The sequence below is a fragment of the Protomyctophum parallelum genome (assembly GCF_964188405.1).
Source record: "Protomyctophum parallelum genome assembly, chromosome: 6".
Lineage (NCBI taxonomy): Eukaryota > Metazoa > Chordata > Actinopteri > Myctophiformes > Myctophidae > Protomyctophum > Protomyctophum parallelum.
Genome location: NC_139701.1, coordinates 3,814,461 through 3,840,602, shown reverse-complemented (window position 1 = coordinate 3,840,602; position 26,142 = coordinate 3,814,461). Strand labels below are relative to the sequence as shown.

General features: G+C 40.3%; 1 protein-coding gene across 4 annotated transcripts; it reads right to left on the bottom strand.

Moving 5' to 3' along the window:
• Positions 1-154: 154 nt before the first annotated feature.
• Positions 155-19,992, bottom strand: prkacba (protein kinase, cAMP-dependent, catalytic, beta a). 4 transcript variants are annotated; one of them, XM_083766284.1, is made up of 10 exons: positions 19,605-19,992; positions 13,359-13,420; positions 12,944-13,072; positions 12,276-12,374; positions 11,609-11,712; positions 11,008-11,134; positions 10,029-10,124; positions 9,530-9,652; positions 4,394-4,558; positions 155-2,820 (listed from the first exon to the last, which is right to left on the bottom strand). In XM_083766284.1, exons 1-10 carry the CDS (start codon positions 19,648-19,650, stop codon positions 2,695-2,697), a joined length of 1,077 nt encoding a protein of 358 aa, XP_083622410.1. In that variant the 5' UTR covers positions 19,651-19,992; the 3' UTR covers positions 155-2,694. The 4 variants fall into 4 exon arrangements, with proteins under 4 accessions (XP_083622410.1, XP_083622411.1, XP_083622408.1 ...); XM_083766285.1 differs by having other exon boundaries at positions 11,630-11,712; XM_083766282.1 differs by lacking the exon at positions 19,605-19,992 and adding an exon at positions 16,299-16,496.
• Between the last annotated feature and the right edge of the window lie 6,150 nt (positions 19,993-26,142).

Sequence of the window (26,142 nt, the reverse complement as noted above, 5' to 3'; positions counted from 1 at the left end):
TTCACGGTTTACAGACCTGTACAAACTACAACGGGTACAGTACATGACAAGGTGAAGAAGATTAAACCACACTTGGGACAAATGTATCATATAGTCACTGCAACATTTGCATATAAACCAAGTTTTCATCAAATTAAATAAAACGATTATCGTGTTTAATACAAAGAATTTAATTTATTACAGTGACATATATATCCTTTGTTACATAAAATCTGCTACAGCAAAGTATGTTATACTTCCCTTGCAAATACAAGTAAATATGGGTGGGAAAAGTGTCAGCCTTCTAAATGACATTGTGCAAAATATCCAACAAACTAAATACATATATATTTCATATCATGGCCCATACTGGCATGTGAAAGAAGTTAAAAATAAACTGATATTCCTTTGTAAAGAGTGTCAGGTGGCTCAGGAAAAGAAAATTGTCATCATTTACATCAAATAACTTCGACAATCATTACACACATGGGATGGGGGGGGGGTTGGGGGGACAATGACACGGAATTGCTGTGGATCTACTGCACATTTTCTGGAAAGACTTCACACATAGGCAGTTTCGATTGCAACATGCTAATTTCCCAGCGAGTGGATTTTTCAGACCATTTTCCAGATCACAACGATCATGGATCCTATAAGCTTCACAATGACATTCTGGTCACCTTCCTTTATGCATCTGGGAAAACAAGATTGAAATGCCCATGAAGCATGGGGCACAATGTGGACTGAGAAGACAATTGGGAGCGAAATTAATGACTGTGTTAAATGACTTGATTTTGACTGTCTAAAACATGACTGACATATGATCCTATTCAGGCATAAGAGAATTGATGTCTATTGACTGGTAAATAATGTTTATTTCCATAAGGGCAAATGGAAAAATAAAATTGTACAAATAAATAATTATGAAATTTTCACCATTTATAACACTTCTGTAAATAAAACATTTGCACCTTCATACATATTGAGAACTATGCAAGTTTAAACATTTAGATGGTAAAATTAATTAGACGACAGAGTATAAATAAATAGCATAAAAGCAGTTGTGCCTTAATAAAATAAAATAAAATAAAATACAGGGCCAAATTAAATGGCATGTCATGCTCAATTTATGTGGAAAGACGAACAAAAAGAGAAACATATCACAGCTTAAAATTTAGGCTTTGCCAATATTTTTTTTACAGTGTCTTGAAGAAGTATTCAACCCTCCAACATTTCCACCACTCGGGGTAAGATTTACAAGCCTCAAAATCACGCGCAGACACTCTTTCCTCCAGTGAAAAAAAAAGGAGATGCGAGTCACACACCTTTTCCAGGCACTGTTATCTTGTCGTGACACTGTGGCCAAATGTAACAGATGAAGACTACCATGCAGGGGGAAATGGAAATAAAACAAATATGGCAGTTACATAATGTCTTCTGAAATCTTAGCAGTTAAAAACCAAAAAGTGAGAGATGTCCCAAAGTGGTCAATAATATACTACCGGCATGTCCATACTCCATAGAATATACACAAACAGTGTATAACCGCAATTTCGTACCATTTGAGCAAGATGACCTTTCAACAAACTGACCTTTACATTTTAACAATGTGTTAAAAAAAACATTATTTTTTGAACATGCCAAAGAAAAGATGACCTATTGTATGCAACAAAGCAATATATTTAACCGCCCACTGGTTTTTCTTTTCTTTTCTGGCAGATGAGACTGTTGTACCTGAAAAATATATCTCTTATATTCATTTGAATACCATACCTATTCTGAGGTAAAAAGGAAATGCCCCATCACTGGATAAGGGATAAAACGATGCTACAATTGATAAAAACTAATACAGCACATACATGTTTCTGCTTAATAATTAGGCTTGCCACAATGTGCTAATCACGCTTTTTAGAGCTGAATGCCCAAGAGCTAAACACTGACAATTTCAAGAGACATCGTTCAGTGCTGCTGAACACTTACTTCCTTCACTGCCATTTCGTCAAAGTTTTGGTCATGCTTTTACAAACAAAACAAAAAAAAATAAACAAAAATAAAGTGTTGTAAAATCGTATGTCTGATATATGTGTTTCTCTATATGCACAAAGACAAGGTTCTACTTGTTAAGGACAGCAAAATGTTTAGAGTATAGACCGGGCCATTACACTTCATTCAAAACCCTAAAATACACTCAGGCATGTAACAGACAATAACTGGCAAGACTCACTGGCAGGAATTGGAACCTTTCTATTTCCCCCGAAAAACTTAAATCACAAAATGTGCAATACCGGCTAATACAATCAATCACTCTTTGTGCCACTGTGTGAAATGGGTAGATAATTGGTTTTGTCTTGCTTTATACATAATCACCTGAACTTAAATAAAGAGGAGGGAGGAAATTCTAAAAAGCGGCAAATGTAAAACAAAAAAACAAATCAAAAACAAAAAGAACAGAACAGGAAATAAGAGATAAAAACACATGGTCTAGTAATTTTGTGTTGCAGCACGAGGGGTGTCTGCATGATGTGCCTGTGTATAGGTTAGGGTGCTAGGTGCACGCAACAAGGATCATGGCAAGAAGGACTTCATTCAGCCTTGTGGAATGAAGGAACTAGGCAATTGTTTTGAACATATGATGGTCTCAGCTCCACCTTCACCCTCAAAAGAGTGCAAAAAATATCCAAATGCATGTGAGCCCTGAAGGGGCTTTCCCACTCACTAGAATTCAGCAAACTCTTTTGCACATTTTTCTGTATCAGAGACGCGAACGTCCTCCTCTTCGTAATCGTCAAAGTTGCTTGTGTCCCCTGGTCCTCTGCACTTTGGCATGAAGGGGGCCTCGACCTGTAAATACAGGAGATAACTAAACTGAGGAAACCACTCCAAAGAATATTAAATTATCACACATACTGGAATAGTACACACACACACACACACACACACACACACACACACACACACAGGCTGCATCCGAATTGCTAGGGTTGTTCCCTACTCCCTACCCCCCATACGGGGATCCAGACTCTAGTGGACTCTATAGTGATGATTTCGGACAATACTCCCTGTATGGGGAGCACCGACTCTGACGTCAATATCGGTAGAGGGCGCTGGTCCGCGGGTTCATGTACTTTTTATTTGCATGAAATCCCCATTAGGTTTTTTCAGATCGCCTCATAAAGAACTGTTTGAAAAATAAACAAATCATCCCGGCCGTTTCACTCATTTGGATATGAAGGATTAACTGAGTACAAGAAACCAGTCAAAACGCTGCTGCTGAATTTTCGCTAGGAACAGACTGTATCAAATAAGTGACTGCAGGCTGTCACCTCCCTGCAAGGACAATTTTTTTAAAGTTTTAAATTCATGAATGAATAAAGAAAAAATAGGTTAATGAAAATATGTTTGCAGGCATTTAGGCCTATATGTCTATGATAAAAAGGTTATTTTAAAATAACATAGGCCTATGAAAAATAGCCGATCTATAAGCAACGCGACGTCCGTGTTGTGAGCTTGTATCGGGTAGGCCTACTTTTGGTAAAGAATTACCAAAAGTAGCCGATCTACAAGCTCTGCTCACAATAATAATACGGACGTTTGGTGTTAACAGAAATACATAATGACGTTTTAATGTATTTATCGCAATTCAATGAAATAATGTTAGATAGCATATTTTTTCATGGCAGGAATTAATGAATATTAATAAAACATATGTTCGGACACAATTAATGTGTCTCACATGCATGTATTTAGCCTACGTTTGTGATAAAGAATCTCACAAATATATTCTACAGCAAGCAACTGATTCCTCTCCTAACGTCATGCGCTGGGCCTGGGTGATACAATGGATCAGTAATACTATTGCAAATGAGTAATTTATTATAAATGAAATAAAACAATTTCAAATAAATGCACAGATCATTTGTCTCGAGATCTGTAGCTTCGAGATCCGCCAGGGAAGGGAAAACGAAAGTTTAAAAAGTACATTTGTGTTGAGTTCTTTCGCTGGTTCAACTTCTGCCTCTTCTGAGTTGGAGCGCAATGAGCGCATGCATGCAGAAGCAGCGCACGTGCGCAAACGCGTGCATGTGCACTCAAGAGCGAGCTTGAGCAATGCATTATGGGGCAGATTTGCTTCGCTGTGTTTTTGTAGTGACCATCGGATGCTCCCTACAATTCCCGGTGCATTGTGGGATACTTCAGTCCACTATGTTAGGGTGCAAAAATGCTCACTACACATTCGGACACTACAACAAAATGGCGGAACGCCAAAGTAGTGCACTATATGGGGCATAGGGAATGAATTCGGACGCAGCCACACACTTTTTTCCACCCCAAAATGGTGGATCTAATTTCAAAGGGAAGCTAAATTTGGAATAAAATAAACAAGCAAATAAATATAATCACGTTCGAGACCTACCTTCCTCTCGTAGATGGCGATCCAGTCTGTTGTGGAGAACCACTTGTGGTTTTTGATGTCGTTCACGCCATTCTTCAAGTTTCCAAATCTCTTTGTCAGGTCTACCTGTAGCAGGTTTCTCAGCAGATCCTTCAAGTCAGAGCTAAAGTGAGAGGGGAACCGTACCTATGGGAGCCAAGAAGATGTAGAGTGCCGGTTATAAAATATGGACGATATGAGACCCTTAACAAGCTTTATTCCACAACCGTGTTGGAATAAAGCCGGGTTTGGAGTAGAGCTCGACCAATTCCAGATCTTTGGGTCCTGATGCCGATTTTGGAGTCATACACCACATTTTAACGACGATATAACAAGGGGGGGGGGGGACATTTTTCTTTTCTTGGATAGATTCTAATAAAGCATTCCTTTTAAACTTCGATATACAGACCTGCCAACCATGGGAACATTTTTTGAGTACCACACACGCGCTTTCGCGCCACGTCCGCTCCGCCTCGCATTGAACACGGTAATTTCCCGCTCGCCTCCATATCGCCAAGTTATTCAACGTATGAATCAGCTTCTTATTCTGAGTAATAAAAATGTTGTGTTTGATATCATTATATATCATGTTGAAGAGTTATATAAACCATGCACATCACTGTAGTCCCGGGTTTCCAGGAGGTGGCTTGCTCATCTCCTATTCCAGTTCAGCTGCCCATAGCTTTGATCGACTCAGCAGATTTGAACTGGAGACTCATGTGAAGGTGTCATGTGTTTCTGGTTCAAACCTGCACCCAGCCAATCAAACAAAGCTGGAAACCTGGGACAACAGTAGGCATAGAGCCTACTGATTCAACACACACAATGTAAACGTTTTCACCAGCCCTAATGCACATTTATACCCATTGACAACATGCAAGTACAAGATAAGAAATACAGTCAGACCTGTTCATCAACACTAGACATCCCAAAGTCAAAAGGTAGTCATGCGCGCATGCAGACACACAGACACATACACACAATTTGAGCTTGTGAGCTACGGCTTGGTTGTGGCCTGCATTTATATTACAATTATATACCATGCTAAACATTCCTTTTTAGCCGATTTATTGGTGGCATCATTTTCTCTTTAGCTCTGATAGAATTGCTATCATTTAGGTTTGGGGTCCGAGGTTATCAGCACAGTAGTAACAGCAGGCCACCACCTACACTATTGCAACAAACACATCATGAGCACTTTATTTCACTCAGTTTCGGGTTATACTTGTATCCATTTTTGTTGAGATTCTAACCCCTTTAATTCACAACACTTGCACCTAGACATTGCTCTGAAAATGTATAATATACCTGCTGAAACTTGATGACGGATATCGGTCAGCTAATAGCTTGCAAATAATTTAGGGTATATAATGTTAGGTTAACACAAATTCAAAATTTCAACTCCCGCTGGACAAATGCAAATTACAGTATATAATAGGCTATGGGATATGGATTTGCAACAAAATAGCCCATCAGGTCCAAGCAATCCGTCCGGCCTATGAGATCTTCCCTACTAGCAGTTCCCGTCCGATTGACTGCAGACTTGCAACTATGCTGCATTCTAGTTGATAATTTAAGCATGTAAAGCATACATTTTCCAGCAAATCTCTTACTTTCACAAACACGATATTTTTTATTGTCATTGGGATGATTTCTAAAGATCGCAACAACTCTTCCACCACCACACTGACAAATGCGCATAGGCCCTCATATATCAACGCGATTTACACCCAAAAATGGGTGTACAGCGAAATCAGCGCCATTTTCGGCATTTATCATTAAAGAATCCAGCATGACTTTGAACTTTGACGTACGCCACGACAAATCTCACGTTTGGTTGGGAGCTGTCTACCGAGCAATCTTCGTTCCTACTCTCATCTATGGTCATGAAGTGTGGGTCATGACCGAAAGAATAAGGTCACGAATACAAGCGGCTGAAATGAGTTTTCTTCGACGGGTGGCTGGCATCTCCCTTAGAGATAGGGTGAGAAGTTCAGTCACACGAGAGAGACTCGGAGTAGAACCGCTGCTCCTTCGCCTGGAAAGGAGCCAGCTGAGGTGGTTCGGGCATCTGGTTAGGATGCCACTCGGGCGCCTCCCTAGGGGGGTCCTCGACGCATGTCCCACTGGGAGGAGACCCCGGGGCAGACCAAGGCGCAGTTGGAGGAAATACATCGACTCTCTGGCCTTGGAGCGTCTCGGAGTCCCCCAGGAGGAGGTCACTGATGTTGCTCGGGAGAGGGAAGTCTGGAGCTCTCTGGTGGAGCTGTTGCCCCGCGACCCGACTACGGATAAGCGGTTGAAGATGGATGGATGGATGGTTGGGAGCTGATATTTTGGACAAGAGGAGCAGCATTGTCTGACCAGCTGACAGGCATCTAAACAAGTATTCACTCCAAAAATGTATAGCTATAAAACTAATACATATTTTGGAAAGGGATACATCAACGATATGTTTTGGTAGGATATTTCTAGCTGTACAAGCAATTAAAAACAATATAACATGTTAACAATGTTACAAGTTTAGATGCTTAAACAGTGCTTTACTGTCCTGTTGACCACGGGAGCGCAGCGTGACATCAGACGCCTACAAATAATCCCTGTGATAATATAACATTTAGATTTTGGCATAAATGGACGTGCACACCTATTTTATTTCCAAGTGACAATGACAAGCATATAGCTTGCTGATTTGCAATGGTATAGGCGTTGAGAACAAAATCATTCAGTCATTCAGATAAATTTCAGATCTGGATTAGATAGATTAGATATACTGAGCGCTTATGCGAGATCATTTTCGGGAGATATGGGGGGGGCGCGCCGCTGTTTCAATCTTTTCATGGACATCCACCCAGCACACACAAGCCTTCATCCATACGTTTATGCATTCATTCATCAATCACTCCAATAAACGTTGATTACGACTGCCTTGTCAGGCTATCTCTCATTAACGTGGCATCACTCACAGCAGTCCGACTCACGGGGATCGCCTACATGACTGCTTTAACGTGCACTGGCACTGCAGAATACTTGCACACTTCCAAACACTACTGTTTCTTTCCAGTGTGGGTGCCCTGCGCGTGCGCAGACTGCGCACACGGACAAGATAGGCAGCGAGGGGGAAACTCTTTTCTTATTGGATTTCCACACGTTTGTTTGGTTAAATTCCAGTTGTTTATGTTATAAAATCAGGGCGTTCTCTAGAATATTTAAGGGTGTGTTATTTAAATGACGGTCGGACGCTCCGAACAAAAATACACTGGGATCAGCTCTATAGGATCACTTGATAAATGCCACGTTGAGGTGGGCGTACGCCAAAACCACGCTTGAAACTTCAGGCAGAATTTACACTCCATTGATACATGAGGGCCATAGGGAGTGAGGAAGGCACAGAGAGATACAAAGATCTTATCCCAGTCATCCCACTACTCAAATGTTGCCTCATCCATCCTCCAGCATGGTGGTGTTATGGTGAAATTAGTGACCTGCTGAAATATGTGTTAATCTTGTGGACCTCATATAATGCACATTGAGGTCATTAAGTGTCCCTTCAATCTTAACTGCCCCTCGAGGGCTGATTACTGAACTAATAGCACCGACTGCTCCTAATAGTGAGGGTGGCTAAATGCAGAGGAACATATTCACATACTGTATGTATGCATGTGCAAACATACAATGACAAAAATACCCTCAAAGGATTGGGGACCAAATAAAAATAATGATAGAGGGTATGGATGTGAATAAAGTGAGTGGCAAATCGAGTGGCAAAGTGAGTTTAACGTCGTTTAATGCAATCACATAGGACATTTCTGTTTGGATGTGTAGGCCAGAAAGTAGTTTTTTGCCACTCTTTCAACTTTCGGGTATGATGATACCCTCTATAAATAAGTGAAGTCCACAAGATTGTCACAGATTTCGGTAGGTTACCAACTTCTCCTCAACAAAGCTGGAGGACTGGGGTTGGAGGAGGCAGACATTTGAGTATTTGGATCTGGCTAAAGAGAGAAAAGAGAGACACGGATCCTGGCAGATGTGTGCTCTGCTCAGCACGTAAACTCGAGTACTGCACAATTAAACTCACGAGGTGTCAAGCGCTTTTTGTGCGTACTTTGGAGGGACAAATCATACCAGCATACTTTGATGCGCATCAGGTACTCAAAATTCGCATAAGTTGGCAGATCTGAATATGAAAAGAACATTTAACTTAAATTATAAAATGAGTAAATTATAAAATGAGTAAATATGAAATAAACATAAAAGTTTACTGCTGTATTAAACACATTTTAAAACCAGACGATCTACCAGCTCACAACATGTGGGTACACAGCAAGCTTGTAGATCAGCTACTTTTAAAAATCTTTGAAAACATTGTACGTGTATCTATAATGGAATCCCAAAATAGGGATGATAAAAGTGGTTACAAATCAGGACAAATGGACTGCAAAATTGTTGATACCTGTAGGAAATAAAAGTATAATTTGCAGCATTCCATTAAGTAAGCTAGTACTATCACTGAAGTCGCTATGCTGACAATCATGGACTGAATGCACTTATGGCATAAATATCTCCGACTTGTTTTTGTTTCCATTTTGAAGTTAGGATTTAAAAATGTTATGCTAAAAACAGTCCCTCTCTGCTGACCAAGAGTATTTCGTTCGAACTGTTGTTTTGGAAATAACTCAACTTTTAAAACGACCTCAAGCCAGAGTGAATTGAGAAATCACACTACCTTGGTTAGACAAAAATGCAGGCTAAAGATACGATCATTTACTAATCGGACGGTGTATCATGTCTTAAATAGATAATCTAAAAACTCACAATGATGCTTGTAGAATAGCTCATCTAAGCTATTCTTTGATTCACATTACATCTACAGCCACTAAAAAGCAAAAAGAACAACAGGCTTTCACCTTCGCTCACTCATAACCTCATCTCATTCGCTACTGTAAATGCCAATCAATATCAATAACATGCCTCGACCTAGCTGAGCCAATTAGGACCAAATATGACGGCTTCTGGCCATGTCATGGGAACTTTAACAAGTGCATATCCAACCGTGGATGGCATTCACATACGGTACAATATTATTAAGAACCGTTGCATCACTACTGTCTGCACCTTGCCAGATACAATCTTCTCGTAGATCTGGATAGGCTGATCTGCAAAGAAGGGAGGATAACCAGCTGCCATTTCATAGATCAGGACTCCCAGGGCCCACCAGTCCACAGCTTTGTTGTAGCCCTAGAAAACAAAAATCAAGAACATAAAATATTAAAGGGTTTTTCTTTCTTGCCTAATCGCATAGTAACACCCCATTTTCATATAATTTGTCCTCACCAATGTTCATATTTAAGATACTTGGTCTGTGTCTCAGAGGAGGGCTTTCAAACTTTATTTTATTTATTTTTCATGAATAGAAACTGTAGTTTCTATTAGTTTGAAATCAACATTTATGAACTACTTGTCATAATGTCATCTTATAATGGCCTTAATAAGGACCAATTATAACAAGATAAGGTTGTCAATGAGTGATATGATCCTTTAAGGTGCAACCAAACCAAGAATATCAGTAAATGAAACGGGAACATCTCTGTCTGCAGGAACATGGCTGGCTCACCTTGCTGAGGATGATCTCTGGAGCCAAGTACTCAGGGGTTCCACACAATGTCCAGGTCCTGCCTTTTACTCTCTTGGCAAAGCCAAAGTCTGTGACCTGAAGCAGCATAACGACATCATCATCATCATCATCATCACATTTTTCGTTAACAAGGCATTACTGTGGCTTTTCACGTTAGTGGCTTCACGATGACATAATAGAGACGTTGGAGCTTGGCGATTACAGACCAATTACTTGTTATTACAATGTCTCGATATTATTGTTGGTGTGTCTCGAGACAAATTGCATTTAATTGAACTGCATTCTAATTATTCCATGTCTCTCCTTTGTAGTGACTCTCTCGCTGAACAGTTATTTTGTGGAACGACCCATTGTTGGCCGTTTTGACTGAGCAACGTGCGAAGACCTGGTTAACACCTGGAGACGCGGGGGGTGCACACTGCCCAGAGCAGTGTGCTAACCAGGTCTTCGCAAGCAACGTGGCCTATAACCTTTAGCTTAGCGACTAACGCATCGTGGCTAGTGGCGATTGGCTTTCGCTCCCGAGTTTGCAAAGTATGAAATTCCAACACGGCCATACTTTAGTCCAGGGATCTTCTGCTTTTTTCAGGTCAAGGACAAACAAACAAACATCCTGTCCCATAAAGACTTGGTGGCCCCGCCACCCTAAAGGGTCCCAGACCTGTTGAAGACTCTTGCTTTAGACAAACCGTGCTAACAAGTTTTGAAGAGACAAAAGCTAAACTGACACAGAACCTCCAAGCCTATCTCCTTAACCATAGATGGGTGAAGGGTGGACTTCACAAGCTACACAGCTATATTAAGCCAGAGTTATACTTGTTGCAAAATATATTTAAGTATAAATCAGGCAATATAGACTACATTTCAGTCACATTTCTTTTCCCTTCTAAATATCGTGATGAATATCTTATCATGGATTTGTTTTTACATTCCTACTGGACATACACTGACAGCGTACCTGAATGTACCCATGTTGATCTATGAGCAGGTTCTCTGGCTTCAGGTCTCTGTAGATGAGGTCTAAAGAGTGGAGGTACTCAAAGGTGAGTACTATCTGAGCTGCATAAAATCGTGCATGGTGTTCACTGGGAAAATTACACAAAGAGACAGACACCACATTACACAAGCAAAGACAACAACGTAATAGCTTAAAAACGTCATAGCTTGCATAAGCACTTCATGCTCCTTCTAGAAAAACTGTTCAACAATTACATTTTAAAAACTTTGTATGCAAGATGTAAAGGCTATATCAAGCCTTATTAAATATTTTAGAATTTAAACAACATTTAAGGCATTTTACTCTAGGGACCTGTCGCCACCTTGGTGACAAAGGCTTTTTGAATAAATGAGTGGATAACTGGATATTCAGCCGTCAGACAGGATTTTTAAATGAAACGCTATTACGCCCTTGGGTGCCCTTTGTTTTTTCTTCTCTGCCTCAACAAACCAATACTTAGACATAACTACCGGTATGCTATTACTAACAGTGCAAAACCTAATCAAACCAATCAAATGGGGTAGATGATAGATCGGAGGGCCGACGGCTGAATATCCCCTACCTTCCACGTGTAGACCAGTACCTGAATCTCCCGATGCGTCTGAGGTGTGAGAACATTTCTCCACCAGGAACATATTCCATCACCATGTATAGATTTGAGTTGTCCTGTTAGACAAGAGTGAGAGATTTCAATATCTACAGTATTACTTTCAGTTTCACGTGTGTCTTTCATGATGGCAAAATAAACAATAAATAAGAGAAACAAGACTGCCGAAGCAGAAAACCTGCAACACTCAATTAAATTAAAAGAAGGGATGGGAAAAGAAGGGATGCCAGCACTCATTGATTGTCCTTTTTCACATTTACCACGTACGCGTGTCGGCCAGATGGCCCTTCATCAGAGGTAAATAAACATGTGAAAAAGGACATTCAATGAGTGCTGGCATTCCTTCTTTTAATTCTACCAAACACTGGTGCATTGTCTCTGTTGATGTGATGTTTTTTGCAAAACTGAACACGGTAGATACAGTAAACATGTTGTTCTAATATGCAGTATATAAATGGCTGATAAAACGGAACTTGATCCGCACATCTTGAGTGGTACTGAAGACTTTTGAAACAGTTGAAGTTTCATGCACTACTAGGTGACCTTCACAAAACAAATAGGGCGCTTGGTAAAGTGTTCCATGTTATCAGCTACAGTAGTTAGAACAGAGGCAAGTGTGTACTTTGAAGGAGTACTCCAATCTGACGAGGAAAGGGAAGGAGACGGCCTGCAGTATCCTCTTCTCATTTAGCGTGTGTTCTATTTGCTTCAGCTTCACCACCTGGCAAAATAGAATTCATAAACAACACACAAACATGAACAGAATGCACAGGTCTTATCATATCATTTGGATGTATCTTGGAGATCTGTACATTTGTTCTGCTAGCGACTAGTGCCACATCCGAGTAAAGCTATGCCATTTCCAGCCGAGGGCCTTTTAAAAATAGTGTTGTGACTTTTGAAGTGTGTGTTTGATGGACTGATAAAGGTCAGTTTACAAAATGTCAGAAAACCAAAGGCAGACAGTCCAAAAACCATACTTAGAAACGGCTCTTTTTCTGCAACTTTCAAATGGGTTAACTTACAGTTACACCGTATAAGAATTGCACTTCAGTATTTCCATAAACAAGCACGTGTGTGAAGCGCCTCTGAGGTTTTCAGTTGTACCACATTTGAAATGTACCGATGAAACTTTCTATTTCCCTCTGTGAGGTGCAGCTATTAGCAACACAATTGTGTTAATGAATCAAACTGTCATGCTTTTGACAGATCAGCAACAAACAGAGTATCACTGCACAGATTCAGCTCAGAATGGTCACAACATTATTTCATTTCAAAACCATCACCCACTTTCTGTTTGTCCAGGATTTTCATGGCAAAGAACTGGTCTGTTGCTTTATGTTTGACGAGCATGACTCGCCCAAACGAGCCAGTGCCAAGGGTCTTGAGCCTTTCAAAGTCATCCAGGCCAGTTGTGCTCTGAGGAAACATGTTGTCATTAAAATCAGACATATTTTATGTTCGTATACAGTATCTGTCTCTAGTCTATACCCAATATTTACACAAGTCATATCCACTGAGGTATCTAAAAGTTGGCAGAGAAACTTAGGCTTAAGTTGAGAAGAAATGTTTTGATTGGACACCATTGGCATTAGGTATACTAGTCTGTATTATGTTAAGAAAACAAAACTGAAACAAAGGTATATGCCCTTTTAAGGCACAATAGGCAAAATGGCCACACAGAACTTAATTCTATTTATTTTACCTGTGGTGGACACTCCCATTTTCTTAGAAAATCTTCTTTGGCTTTGGCTAAGAATTCTTTCACTAAAAAAAGTGACAAAACAGGAACAATAATTAGGATGATGGTATGGGCTAATATGTCAGAATAGCTAACTTGGCAGGTAACATGTTTAAGGGAGGGAAACAGTTCTACTCAAATACCCACATAATTTACAGGGCATACATACTGTACATAAGATTAGGGCAATGTCAAGTACAGATGAAGAAGTACTGTATTTGACAATGAGGGAAAATCCTTTATAAAACAACAAATCCAAACACCAAGGCAGGCAATTCAAAATGATAAAGAGATGCAAAGAGCTCTTGTGGGCTTAACAGAACGGGACAATTCAAAGAGAATATTCTGCATCCCTTTTCAAACATTTCTAAGGGGAAAACAGCAATATAAAATAAGCAGAGAAAGACCCAAAAGGCAGAACATAACTGGGTCTGCAGAGCAGGCATTAGAAAGACAGTGCAAAGTGAAAATCACAGCAGACACATGAGCTGTCCATAGTCACAGAGAAACATAATGCATCTTGGTCAAATTGCTGTGGTACATGCAGCCTGAATTGTAATTGTATGTGTATCTGTATATCTGTAAGTGTATAAGATATATTGTAATTGTATAACAGCTAACAGGTAGACTAGTAAATAGACCCAAACAAGACTTTGTTGGACAAGTCACAAGATGTTGGCATATTTAGGCAAAAATATAAGGCCTAGCTATGATGCTGAGACAAAGTACGGTACACACAAAATGTTCTCTCTGTGATTTAGGAAAGCTTATGGAGAAATAAGCATACCAAAAGTCTCTACAGTTCACCAAGGGTTTGCAGGAACATTCACCCACATGGATGGAAATGATGGAGGAGAAAGAGAAGAAAGGTTTATGAAGTGCAAAAAAGAACATTATAGTCAAGTGAATTAGATGCAACATATAACAAAATGACATTGAAGACGACAATGTATACCTTCCATGTAAATGAAATAATTATGAATTAGGCTATTATGGATGTTTATATCTTTTTCCTATGTCCATGATGAAAGAATGTAGCCTAAAAACAAACGTAAATATTATTTCAATTCATTTGACATTAAAAAAAGCTAAATTGTTAGTCAAATCAACATTGTAGTTCTCTGTAGTTAGGCTCAGAATGTCTTAATTCCCAAGCATTTCTTTAAATTAACTATTAATATGAATATCTACAGTTCTCATTGGCCTACCCTGGCGAACATTGATACAACAAGAACAGCTGTGACAAAGAACGAAAAAGCAACAAAGATTACAAAACAAAATGTATAACACGTTAAGACATTTCGGTTCACACTCTATAACATACGACGAATTAGACCGTTCCTCACCCAGGAATCAGCCCAGCTCCTAATCCAGACAACAGTCTTGTCAAAACTCGACTATTGTAACTCCCTCCTTACTGGCCTACCAGCATGTGCACTTAAGCCTCTCCAGCTGATCCAAAATGCAGCAGCTCGCTTGGTCTTCAACCAGCCAAAATTCTCACATGTCTCCCCCCTGCTCCGCTCCCTCCACTGGCTCCCGGTCGCTGCCCGCACAGAATACAAAACTCTGATGCTGGCATTCAAAGCAACCAAAGGTATGGCTCCCCCATATCTTGCAAGTATGATTGAACCCTACAAACCCTCCCGCGCACTCAGATCAGCCAACGCAGGGAAACTGGAAGTACCCTCACTAAAAACGCCGGGACAACGCTCCACACGTCCCAAACTCTTCTCCCTTCTGGCTCCAAAACTGTGGAATGCACTTCCCATTGCAGTCAGAACTGCAGCATCACTCCCAATCTTCCGCCGTAGCCTGAAAACCCACCTTTTCAGACTCCATCATGGCCCATAGCACTTACCCTAACCCCTTAGATAGCATTTCTGTTGGCTTAGATAGCATTTGACACAGACTTATAGCATGTTATGTAGACAGCACTATAATTGTATTGTATATAGTCATAGCACGCCATAGTACATATGTATAGCATAGTAGTAAATATGTATAGTTTATATGTATAGTGTATGTATAGTTTCATTATATAGATATTCCACTGTTACTTTCTTAGCTTACGCATGTTTCATGATAAATGCTTTTATGTGATGTATTCCCATACTTTTGTTCTTTCTTAAATGTAAGTCGCTCTGGATTAAGAGCGTCTGCTAAATGCCTAAATTGTAAAATTGTAAAATTGTAGAAATAGCAGAGAAAATGCCAGGACAACATATTATGATGAGGAGAGAAACTGAAGAAAACTGAAGCACCATCAATGTTCTGCACTAGTACGCAGTAATCTGTCCCACAGAAGGTTTCAGACCAACTTGGGCCCATTGCTCCCGAGCACAGGCCATCAACAGAGCAACCAAAGTATTGACCGTTTGACACAACTCTCAATTAAGCCCAAGTTTGACTTCCTGGTTGATCCGGAATAACATTTTTCTTTCTCTTACAAACTCCAATAAAAAAGGTTTGCTGTTATAAGAGACTGAATGACTTCTTTGTTCTTTCTTGAATTCTTAAAGGCCAGTGAAGTGATCTTACGTAACCTTCATTAGAAAACATTTTGAACGTTAAGAGGAAGTTAAGAGAATCCTGTCTCTGGCAGATTAAAAAAAGAAAGAAACTATAACAAGACTGTTGCTTGACTTGTAGTTTTGAGACATGATAAAACAATAGAGACCGACTAACAGTAGAAACTGAGACACCAGTGAAAACGTAGAACAATTTCATTATACAATCACAATTTGGGTTTATTTCCAATCCTTCATGCTTTAAAATGAATTTGGTCAAGTGGATGTTTAGAAAGATCTTTGGTATAAACTATCAAACACAAGTTACCAACACAATTCCTATCCTAGCAAGAGAGGAAGACGAACTCATGCATACAAACAGCAAGACACTTACTCGACTTATCCCAAATTATGGTGAACTCAGAGACATAATGCGGGTCATTCTCGTGTCCTTTCTGATCATGGCTGCCCTTGCGATATCGGTGGAACAGTCGGCTGGCGAAGTCGTCCAGCTTAAGAAAGGTGTGATCCTTCCCCTGGGCCATTTCACACAATTATTTCCCAGGCGTGTGACTAACAAAGCAAGCGCACAGCTACACGGAGTGGTGCTTCTCTTTAAGTCATGGCGTGACAAACACTTCCTGTATGCAGTGAAGTGCAGTGTGTGATGCTTGTCTTGGCTAACCACATACATTATAGTTTAGCAGCTTCCTGTACGAGTGCTCTGCTTGCAGCGGGGCTGAATAACTTTTTATTTATTTATTTTTGATAATTTGTTGTATATTTTATATATCAATGAATTGCGTGAAGAACTTCTAATTGATTTTTCTTTTAATTGCAAAAAGACGATCTGCAGCTTGTAAATATATCTTTGCTTTTGTTTAAAAGAATAGATCCCATCATCCCATCGTTTTTTTCTTTCAATAATCTGTTATTTTTCATAATCAATAAAAAAAGAATGTGTTTGATTAACTTTTGCATCCCTATGAACATCCAACTGCACATTTGTTTATTGTGCTAGTTGAATTCATTTAATTTAAAATGTATATATGATTTCTTTTGTTCATGCACAACCGTGTTTTCTGTAAAATATGCAAAACACACTAAAACCGTAGAACCTTCTAGGCCTAATGTCAAAACATTGCACGGCTGTGGTGCCAAGTACTGATAAGATATTGTAAGGACAACAACGCCCTCTAATTAGCCTTGAGACGGGTGATAACCAGGATTGGGTAGTAACTGACTACATGCAGTCGGGATTATTACATAAACAGATTATGGAAAAGAAGTAACGATAATCAACCCAGAAAACTTGTAATTAGATTATGGCAGAATTTGACAACAAGGACGCTTGACTGTATTCTTTTTATAAATTATAATATGCCAATTTTCAACCGCACTGCAAAAATTCAGCAGAACAGTCTGGGCATCCTTTCTCAATCCATCTCAATATATTGTCAATGTTAGATTAGCAATAATGTATGTATGTATAGCCCAGTCTTCTTCATGCTTCATTTCAATAGCATTTGTAGTCCGTACTACTGGCCTGGCCACTTGCCACTTGCAGTGTAGTCCGGCAGCCAACACTTTGTTTAAAGAGGGATAATTTGGTATAGTTTTTTTTTATTGGCCTAAAATATTGTCTATATAACACATACATTCATTAATCCACTTGCTGACCGGCTGTCAGCATTGAGCAAATGTTTTTATATAGGAGTTTATATTTGACCCTACCATTAACATCCTATATAAGGCAAAAATGTCTTTTAAGTAGCATGTGACATGTCAAACTAGGGGTTTTTTATGATTCTGAATCCATTCCAAGCATAAGTTTTGCCCGAAAAAACACTCCTTGGGCAAAAAACGTCCATAGCCGTCATGACAAATGTGATGAGGTCAGCACATTTTGGACACATTTGGGCAAGTGGCTATGGCTGTTTTTGGCGCAAGGAGTGTTTTTTGTGCAAAACTAATGCTTGGAATGGATTCAGAATCACATGCCACATGTCACATGCTACTTAAAGCATCAGGAAAGTTTGAAATGTATGACATTTTGATTTTATACTTATATAGGATGCTATGGTAGGGTCACATATGAACACATAAAAAAATTGCTCAATACCGACCGGTCAGCAAGTGGATTTATGAATGTATGTATATTGTCAATATTTTAAGCCAATAAAAATGACTATATATACCCACTGTCCCACTCCACAACCCGACTGTGTGTGTGTGTGTGTGTGTGTGTGTGTGTGTGTGCTAGTCAATTACAATGATGCTAATGTGGCACTCAATGTGAATTAGTAAATTGCTCTGAATGCCATTGGCTATAATGTAAATTTACCACCCAAAAAGGGATGACATCTTGTTGTGACGAAAATGAACCTGGGTTCTAGCTCCTTCTAACACACCTTCACCTAGGCTTAACATCTAATCTAACGCATGTTTTAACTCCACAGTTTCCAACAGAAATGGTGTTACTGTACACAAGCACAGCTCCTCCTTGTAAAAACCTAGCCACGGGTCTGTGCAACAACACAGACAACTGCCAATGAGAGAGCAGGTTAAGACCGGGATTCTCTAGACAGGCAACAAGGCACAAGGCAGGTTTAGTGGATTAGCTCGGTCATTACTGACAAAAGCATTCAAAACAACATATTGCCCTCTGGCCATTGCTTTCATTCAGGTAACAGGATGAGAGCAAGAGAGTGCAATCTGGATAATGCAACATTTCTTTTCAATTTGTGTACAGCTCATTTAGGAGAATCCATCTACAAATACATTTAGTATCATCACAATGAGAACAATGTCAAATAAAGCAGTGACCCTACATTTTTTGATTTACTGTAAAGGGGAGTGGATCTCAAAGAATATGGATTGCCAAATGTAAATGTTGTTTGGCAGTTGCTGCAAGGGTATATGACTATATACACATGCATGGTTGCTTGCTTGACAGCAATTACGTTTGCTATTGTATCATACAATCCTTAATCTTGTGATTATAAACTAAGAACGGAAATCAATGAATAGCAGCTGCTTCAGCTAAATCAATATCAGCTAACTAGCCTAATCGCTAACTAGCTACCAAATACCTGTTGGTGTTAGGCAGGCCTTTCACTGCAGCTACAACAGACAGAACTGCTGATGTTATCTTGCTGGAAACAACAGCTAACCCCCGTTGGCAACAAGAAACGTAGTGAGTGAGCGACAACATTGTGCCCTTCCTGCAGCCGTTAAATCCTAGATATCCATCTCGTACAGTGGCACGCTAATTTGAAAGCAGATTCTCACCACTGAAGTCTCTTCGAAACCACTGCATGAATAAAACAGCTGACAGTGTGTTGTAACGGTGACACTTGACTTGACTCTGCTGCCCCAGTGTCACATTATAACACTTCATTATTGATTGATTATTTGATTTAGGACGCGAAAGGCCATTGCCTTTGAGCTAAACCTAGTCGTGGTACAGCCAGGGGGTCCCTTTGCGGCCAACAAGGGGGTCCTGTAACTGTAATACCCAGCTAAACCAGCCTGCTAGCTAGCTGGCTGCTGCTGCCCCACCAAAAGATGATCCTCTCTCTGCAGGCCGTGTTCTTCAACTGTGCCAACAAAACGGCTAAACGACGCTCTTCTTCGGCGCAGCCACCAACTAAAAGCTGGTGCATCTCCTCTACGATCATTGTTTTGTAAAACAACTCACCGCTTTCTTGCTCGTTGCCTTTCTTGGCCGTCGCTGCGTTCCCCATGGCAGGAAGACAGGGCGATGATGCACACAGCTGAGCTGCGCTACTGTAGCTACAGGCGACGGACGGTGATGGTGGTGGTGACGATTAGCTAGAGCAGCTAGCTAAACGAGATTTCAGCTGATGTTAGCTGGCTGGCTAACAACAACAACATCAATAATGTATTGTTTTCTCTTGGAACGGGACACCCCACGACGACGTGCTCCCGAAAAATCCCCCTTTTTTTTTTGCTCGGCGGTTATTTATTCTGCACGACGTACTGTAATATTTCTAAACTAAACAACAGACCACTGGAATGAAAACATTCTCCTCCAGACTTGTCACCGCCTCCTCTCAGCCTCTATGTCGTTGTACCAATGGTGGTGGTGGGGGGAGAGGAGGGGGGGGGAAATAGAAAAAGTAGCACCGGAAGTTATGTCATCGTCGTAGGGTGTCGCGTGCCAGAAAGCGCTGATCTACAAGCCAACAACGCATAGCTTCGCGGCGCGTTGTTAGCTTGTAGATCAGCTCTTTCTGGGCTTTTTAGTCATCATATATAATCTTTGGCAGGACTTTTACAGATTTGTCCTTGATCATCGTTTACGGATATTTAGACTATTTTGTATTTTTAACTATTTTAAAGAAGCAATATTTTTCTTATCCAATTAAACTTCTATCAACATTCGAAATAGGTATGATTATGATATGATATGATATAGTACTTTATTGTCAGTTCACACTGAAATTTGTCTTGCGACACAGCAGCCAAGTATGCAGAAACACATATACAAAACACATATAACAAGACAATTTACATACATAAAGACATGAGCAATATCCACCGCTTAGATTATCCTGTGGCTACTACATCTCCTGATTAAGCCTCAAGGTCGACTGGTAGACAAAGGACCTCTTTAGTCTGACCTTATTGTATGCTGGTACACCATATCTCCTTCCTGAGGGTAGCAACCTATATTCTCCATACAACACATGCTTAGTATTAGAGGTGATATTCCTTGCTAACCTTAGGATGCTGTTATCATATGTGGATGTATAAAGTTTGTGAAGTTGTTGTCCAACAATCTTTGAACAAATGTTCAGTTGTTGCAGCAGTTGTGACTTTAGGGCTGCAGACAAACATCCATACCAGGTGGTACTACAGTACTGAAGAACACTCATAATAACAGAAGTGAAAAACAAAAGAAGAATCCGTCTACTAGCACCGAAGGATCTTAGACGGCGAAGGAAGTAGATTCTTTGCTTTGTTTTCTTACACACTGACTGAATCAATCTGATCTTTCCATGACAAAAGATGGTCTATTACTACTCCTAGGTATTTGTACGAACATACCTGGTTGATCGGTTCACCATGAATAGTAATGGGGGATCTGTGTATCTCTGGTGGTGTACCAAAAACAATCTCTTCTGTCTTTTTTGTGTTAATGATGAGAGCGTTGTTATCACTCCATTCAACCACCTTATTTACTCTGTGTTGGTGCAGTCCAGGATCACTGGAACTATCTAGGAGAGAAATCAAAACTGTATCATCTGAGTATTTTAGAATGTATTGGTCTGGTGTGTCAGTGCGACATTCAGACAGGCATTCCTCAATACGACAGCTGTCAGTATAGAGGGTGAAAAGTACAGCTGAGCTCACACAACCCTGGGGAGCACCAACATTAGTAGTTAATGCTGATGAGAGGGTTGTGTTCACCTTCACCCTCTGTACTCTGTTAGTAAGAAAAGAAGCATACCAGTGAATTAGGTATGGATTCAGTTCCAACTGTACCATTTTTGACACTAGTATATCAGACTGTATTGTGTTGAAAGCTGAAGAAAAGTCTAAGAATAGCACTACTATAAAGTGTAGATTTTAACAGAAAAATATGTTTTATGTTTTCAAACTGGTATTCAAAGTGTAATAACAACATTCAATGTTATTTATTTATTTCATTTTTTTGTAGTATTTAAAAAAATACTACAAACACCCGTGCAAATTGAGCGGTGCAAATAGGCTATAGGCTAGGCCTACTTTATATTGTTATTGCGACTGAGGGTCGCATTTACTATGAAATCCTGCGTCTCGTGTCCGTCACACCACCATATATGATCGCATCCATCTGTCACACCACCATATATGGTCGCCACTTGACAATCCATCAAGCCTCGTGACATCATGGACCTACCAGGTTTCCTGGAAAGGTCTGTTATCATCCCCCCGAACCCTCCAAACTGGGGTCCCACAGGGATCTGTACTTGGTCCCCTCCTTTTCTCACTGTACACTAAATCCTTTGGCACTATCATCTCTGCTCACAATATATCCTATCACTGCTACGCCGATGACACACAACTGTTTCTATCCTTCCCCCCCCTCTGCCACTCAGGTGGAAGAGCGCATCACTGCATGCCTGGCTGACATCTCACAGTGGATGTCCTCCAACCACCTCAAGCCGGCCAGCAACTCTTGTTGATCTGACCTCATCAAACCCTGTACACTCAAGACAAGCTCCATATATGGCCAGTACAGAATTCATACCATATGTTGATCTGACCCCCCATGTCAAAGCGCCAGCGCTCGCCCAGCAGTCTGCCGTCACCCAGACGGATGCCCTAACGACACAGACCTCATCTAACCCTGGATAACCATACAAGACTGGATCATCAGATCTGCATATATGAAGCCGGCCAGCAACTCTTGTTGATCTGACCTCATCAGGTCAGATGAGGTCAGCTTCTCGCCCTCAGGGCGTCTTACTGGTATTGTCAAAGAGTATGAACCTGTTGGCCCTTTGTGTGTGTGTGTGTGTGTGTGTGTGTCTGTGTGTGCCCTTGGAGTCAAGCACAGTTGTTGACTTAAGCGCTTGACCCCTCCCGTGACCCAATCAGCATGCTGCAGGGGTCAATAGTAGCCTCGCATATCCAGCCTTCATCTACCGTTGTAATGCATATTGCCCCAGGCAGATTAAGTCTGTCCCCTCTCAGGGGGAGGGGGGGGGGGGGGGGGGGGGACTCCACGGCTGAAGTGGTGACGAGCCAACCAGATTCGTCTGGAACCAGGCTTTAGACTAGGGTCGCAGTCCGCCCCCTTTCATGACGAAGCCAGGCCCAGGAAATGAATTGCAATGCATTTTTCTTCATAGACATTAAAAAAAGTATTTATTTAAAGACCGTTTAAGCGTTGTACGAAGCCAACTCGAGTCGTGACAAATCATATTTTGGACCAAACAAATAATTACAAAGTAGTAGTAGTAAGCAGTTTTTTTCTACTTTCTAATTCTTTGTTTGGCCCAAAACATTGTGTTTATTGTCATGATTTGTCACGACAAGAGTTTGCTTTGTCCGCAGCGTAAACGTTTTTAAATAAATACTTTCTGAAAAGTCTATGAGGAAAATGAACAGGGATTTCTTTTCCGGGGTCTCTCGTGGGGGCGGGACTGCGACGCTCTATAACCAACCAGTATTCAAATATGGCGTGTGACATTGCAGAAAAAATCTGAGAGGGACGAGACTAATATCCATGCAGTGATATTAGTATTGCTACGTGAGGCTAGGTCAATAGGTCATACTCGGAGATAGGGATACACATACCTACACATATAGTATCTAAGTATCTAAATCTCTTGCACACTCAATACAGGGTGTGCAAGATGGGGATTTTCAGATGTTTATTTTAACATTTCTCAAAGCGTTTTATTTGTACGGTATTTAAAATACATACTTTTCACTTTTTGTTTTCTTTTTCTCGTTGGATATATTGTAGGCTATGTTACTAAATACAATTTGTTGTATTGTTTTGTATTGTACTGTATTGTACTGTATTGTATTTTGTTTTTGTCTTGTTTTTGTTTCATTTTGTTTCAAATGTAATAAACATTGAGTTATTAAAAAGTTATTTTATTAAACCATTATCTCAAATAAATTCATGGAAAGCTCAGAAATGGTTACACTATATTTGGTGTGATTTTCTGTGGAACAAATCTATTTGGGGGTTTCTGTGTGAAAACGTTATAACCTATTATAATTGGTTAGGACTTTTTTGGCTGCATCTCTCCATCAACCTTAACAATTACTGTAGTTCCCTCAGCTTGTGTTTGTCAAGATGCATCAAATGAAACTGAGAAGGATACTGGAACAAGTATGAGAGCATACATACCAATAGGTATAGTCACCTATAGACGCCACAGCTGTGTTGTCTTCGAGTGATATAACCCCCCATTGTCTTCAAGCCAAAGCCCTATATACGTTGTATGGTAAATAACAAAAAAATGCCTTGTTTCACAATTTTTGGAGGGAATTCTTTTTTTCCCTTTACACACGTACACGCACCCACGCACACGCACACACGCACGCACGCACGTACAAACACTGGCACAGCCTGTGCAGTCTCATGCAGTGCCATTTGGGCTGCATACAAAAGAAGCACATAAGAAGTATTTACACATATAAGCCCCTGCATCCTGCCTGGTCAAATGGCTGGTCAGGTTCCTCACCCATCTCGTATTGTGAAGCAAATTCTCAGACAGTAGGCTATAGGCAAATACTAATTACAATGTCAAGATAGAGGAGGGTTTCAGTTTCACCCTCTGTTTACCAGACTTTTACTTGTAAAAGAGTGTTTCTGCAGTAGTGATACTTTTACTTAAGTACAACATTTGAGTACCCATTCCCTTTTATGGAGAAATCTGGGGACCACTTGCCAACCATTTTTTTTTACGAAATTGACTAACACAATGTAGACACAGAGTCTCATTGTTCTATGTGTCACTTGTTTGAACAATATCATACGGTGCAAAAAGTTGTGTCTCTCTGACACAATTTGGGAAAGTTTGTGACCACCTGGCAGGATGCTTTATTATGCCAATATGCATTCACCACCTCCCTTCTGCTCATTCCTGCCACATCCCCCATGCTAATTACTCTTAGGAAGAATCTATGTGAAAAGAACAGAGCTGTATTTTTGAGCTGATGTCATTGGCACCATCCTAGCTGCAGGCAGCAATAAACACAGGCTTTGCACAATTGATCAACAACTGAAAAAAGAATGCAACAGCATGCATTCCACAGTTTAATATGTGATGGTGGCTAGAATCTGATAATATGAGGAATATAGACAAATCGGTGTCAAAGGCAACCTGCCTGGATGATTCTGTGCCCATCATCAACAACAACAACAACATACAACAGTATGACTTTGACATTGTCCAAAGCAGTTTCCTTCAGTTTTGGACCTGGAAACTCACAAAAACAGGAAATCATCATAGAGGAGGTAAAAGGGGGAAAAAATCACACCCGTGTGAAGTGAGGGGTGCTAATATATTAAAGTCTAACTCATGTTGATTAGGTGATGTAATGGTGATGTAAAACAAACGGTGCCAACACAAACATTAAATGCCATTAACAATAAAGAGACACTATGATGTAATGAGTTACACAATGACGTAAGTTTTCCCTTCATTGTCAATGACGTTTATTAAACAAACATTGAACTAAAGACAAACATTAAACCTATATAGGAGGGGCGCACAGTGAGGGGGAAAAGGGGTGGGTGGGGGATTCAGATTTTATGGGGGCCAGTATCGAATTGCAGCCGTCCGTAGGTGCCCTTTGAGAGCGGTTTTGAAGGAGTCAAGGGATTCTCATTCCACATTTTGGTGGCATATAGCTAAATGAATTTAGTATGAATTTAGGTGTGCGAGCCTGTGCCTGTGAGCCTGTGCGGAGGAAGGTTAAGGGACCCTACCTGGATAATCGTCTTATCCCCTTCGTTGAACCTCTACTCCGAAACAATCAAAACGGATTTAGACGTGGTAGATCCACTTTGAGTCAAATCCTATGCTTATGTAGGGTTATTTCGGAATCACAACATCGATCTCGCACACGTCTTTGTTGATTTCTCAAAGGCTTTTGATTCAGTGGACAGAGCCAAAATGTTTGAAATTCTGAAATTATATGGTGTCCCCGACAAAATGATCAATGCCATAAAAGTTCTATATAGAAATACCTCAGCGATCATCCTTACTCCTGATGGAGAAACACCATCATTCCCCATCCTTGCTGGCATTCTCCAAGGTGACACACTACTATGATAAGGGCTACAAACTAAACCCTAGGAGAAGCTCTCGTCATCCTGCTAAATACCTAACCGACACTGACTTCACTGATGACATCGCGCTTATCAGTCAATCATTGGAATACGCTAAGTCTCTTGAGCAGGCCTCCAACTGTGTTGGTCTTTATCTCAACAAGACGAAAACTGAATACGTAAATATATGCAAATCCAACAACAACAACCAACAACACACTTAACAAATACCAAAGTATTTGGGTTCATATTCATATATATCTTCTTCCCAAAAGGACTTTCAAACTAGGAAGGGTATGGCCTGGTCAGCCTGCAATGACATGCATAAGATCTGGTCATCCCAGCTTATTAAGATGTTAAAAGTAAAAATATTTAGGACGACCGTTGAGCCGATTCTACTCTATGGCTCTGAGACATGGACACTTTCAAAGAA

Coding starts and splice junctions, on each gene's coding strand:
- prkacba (XM_083766282.1), bottom strand. CDS start 16,449: ATGGCCCAGGGGAAGGATCACACCTTTCTTAAGCTGGACGACTTCGCC. Junction 13,421..16,298: donor CATAATTTGGGATAAGTCGA/GTAAGTGTCTTG, acceptor CACTTTTTTTAG/TGAAAGAATTCTTAGCCAAA. Junction 2,821..4,393: donor TCGCCATCTACGAGAGGAAG/GTAGGTCTCGAA, acceptor CTGTATTTACAG/GTCGAGGCCCCCTTCATGCC.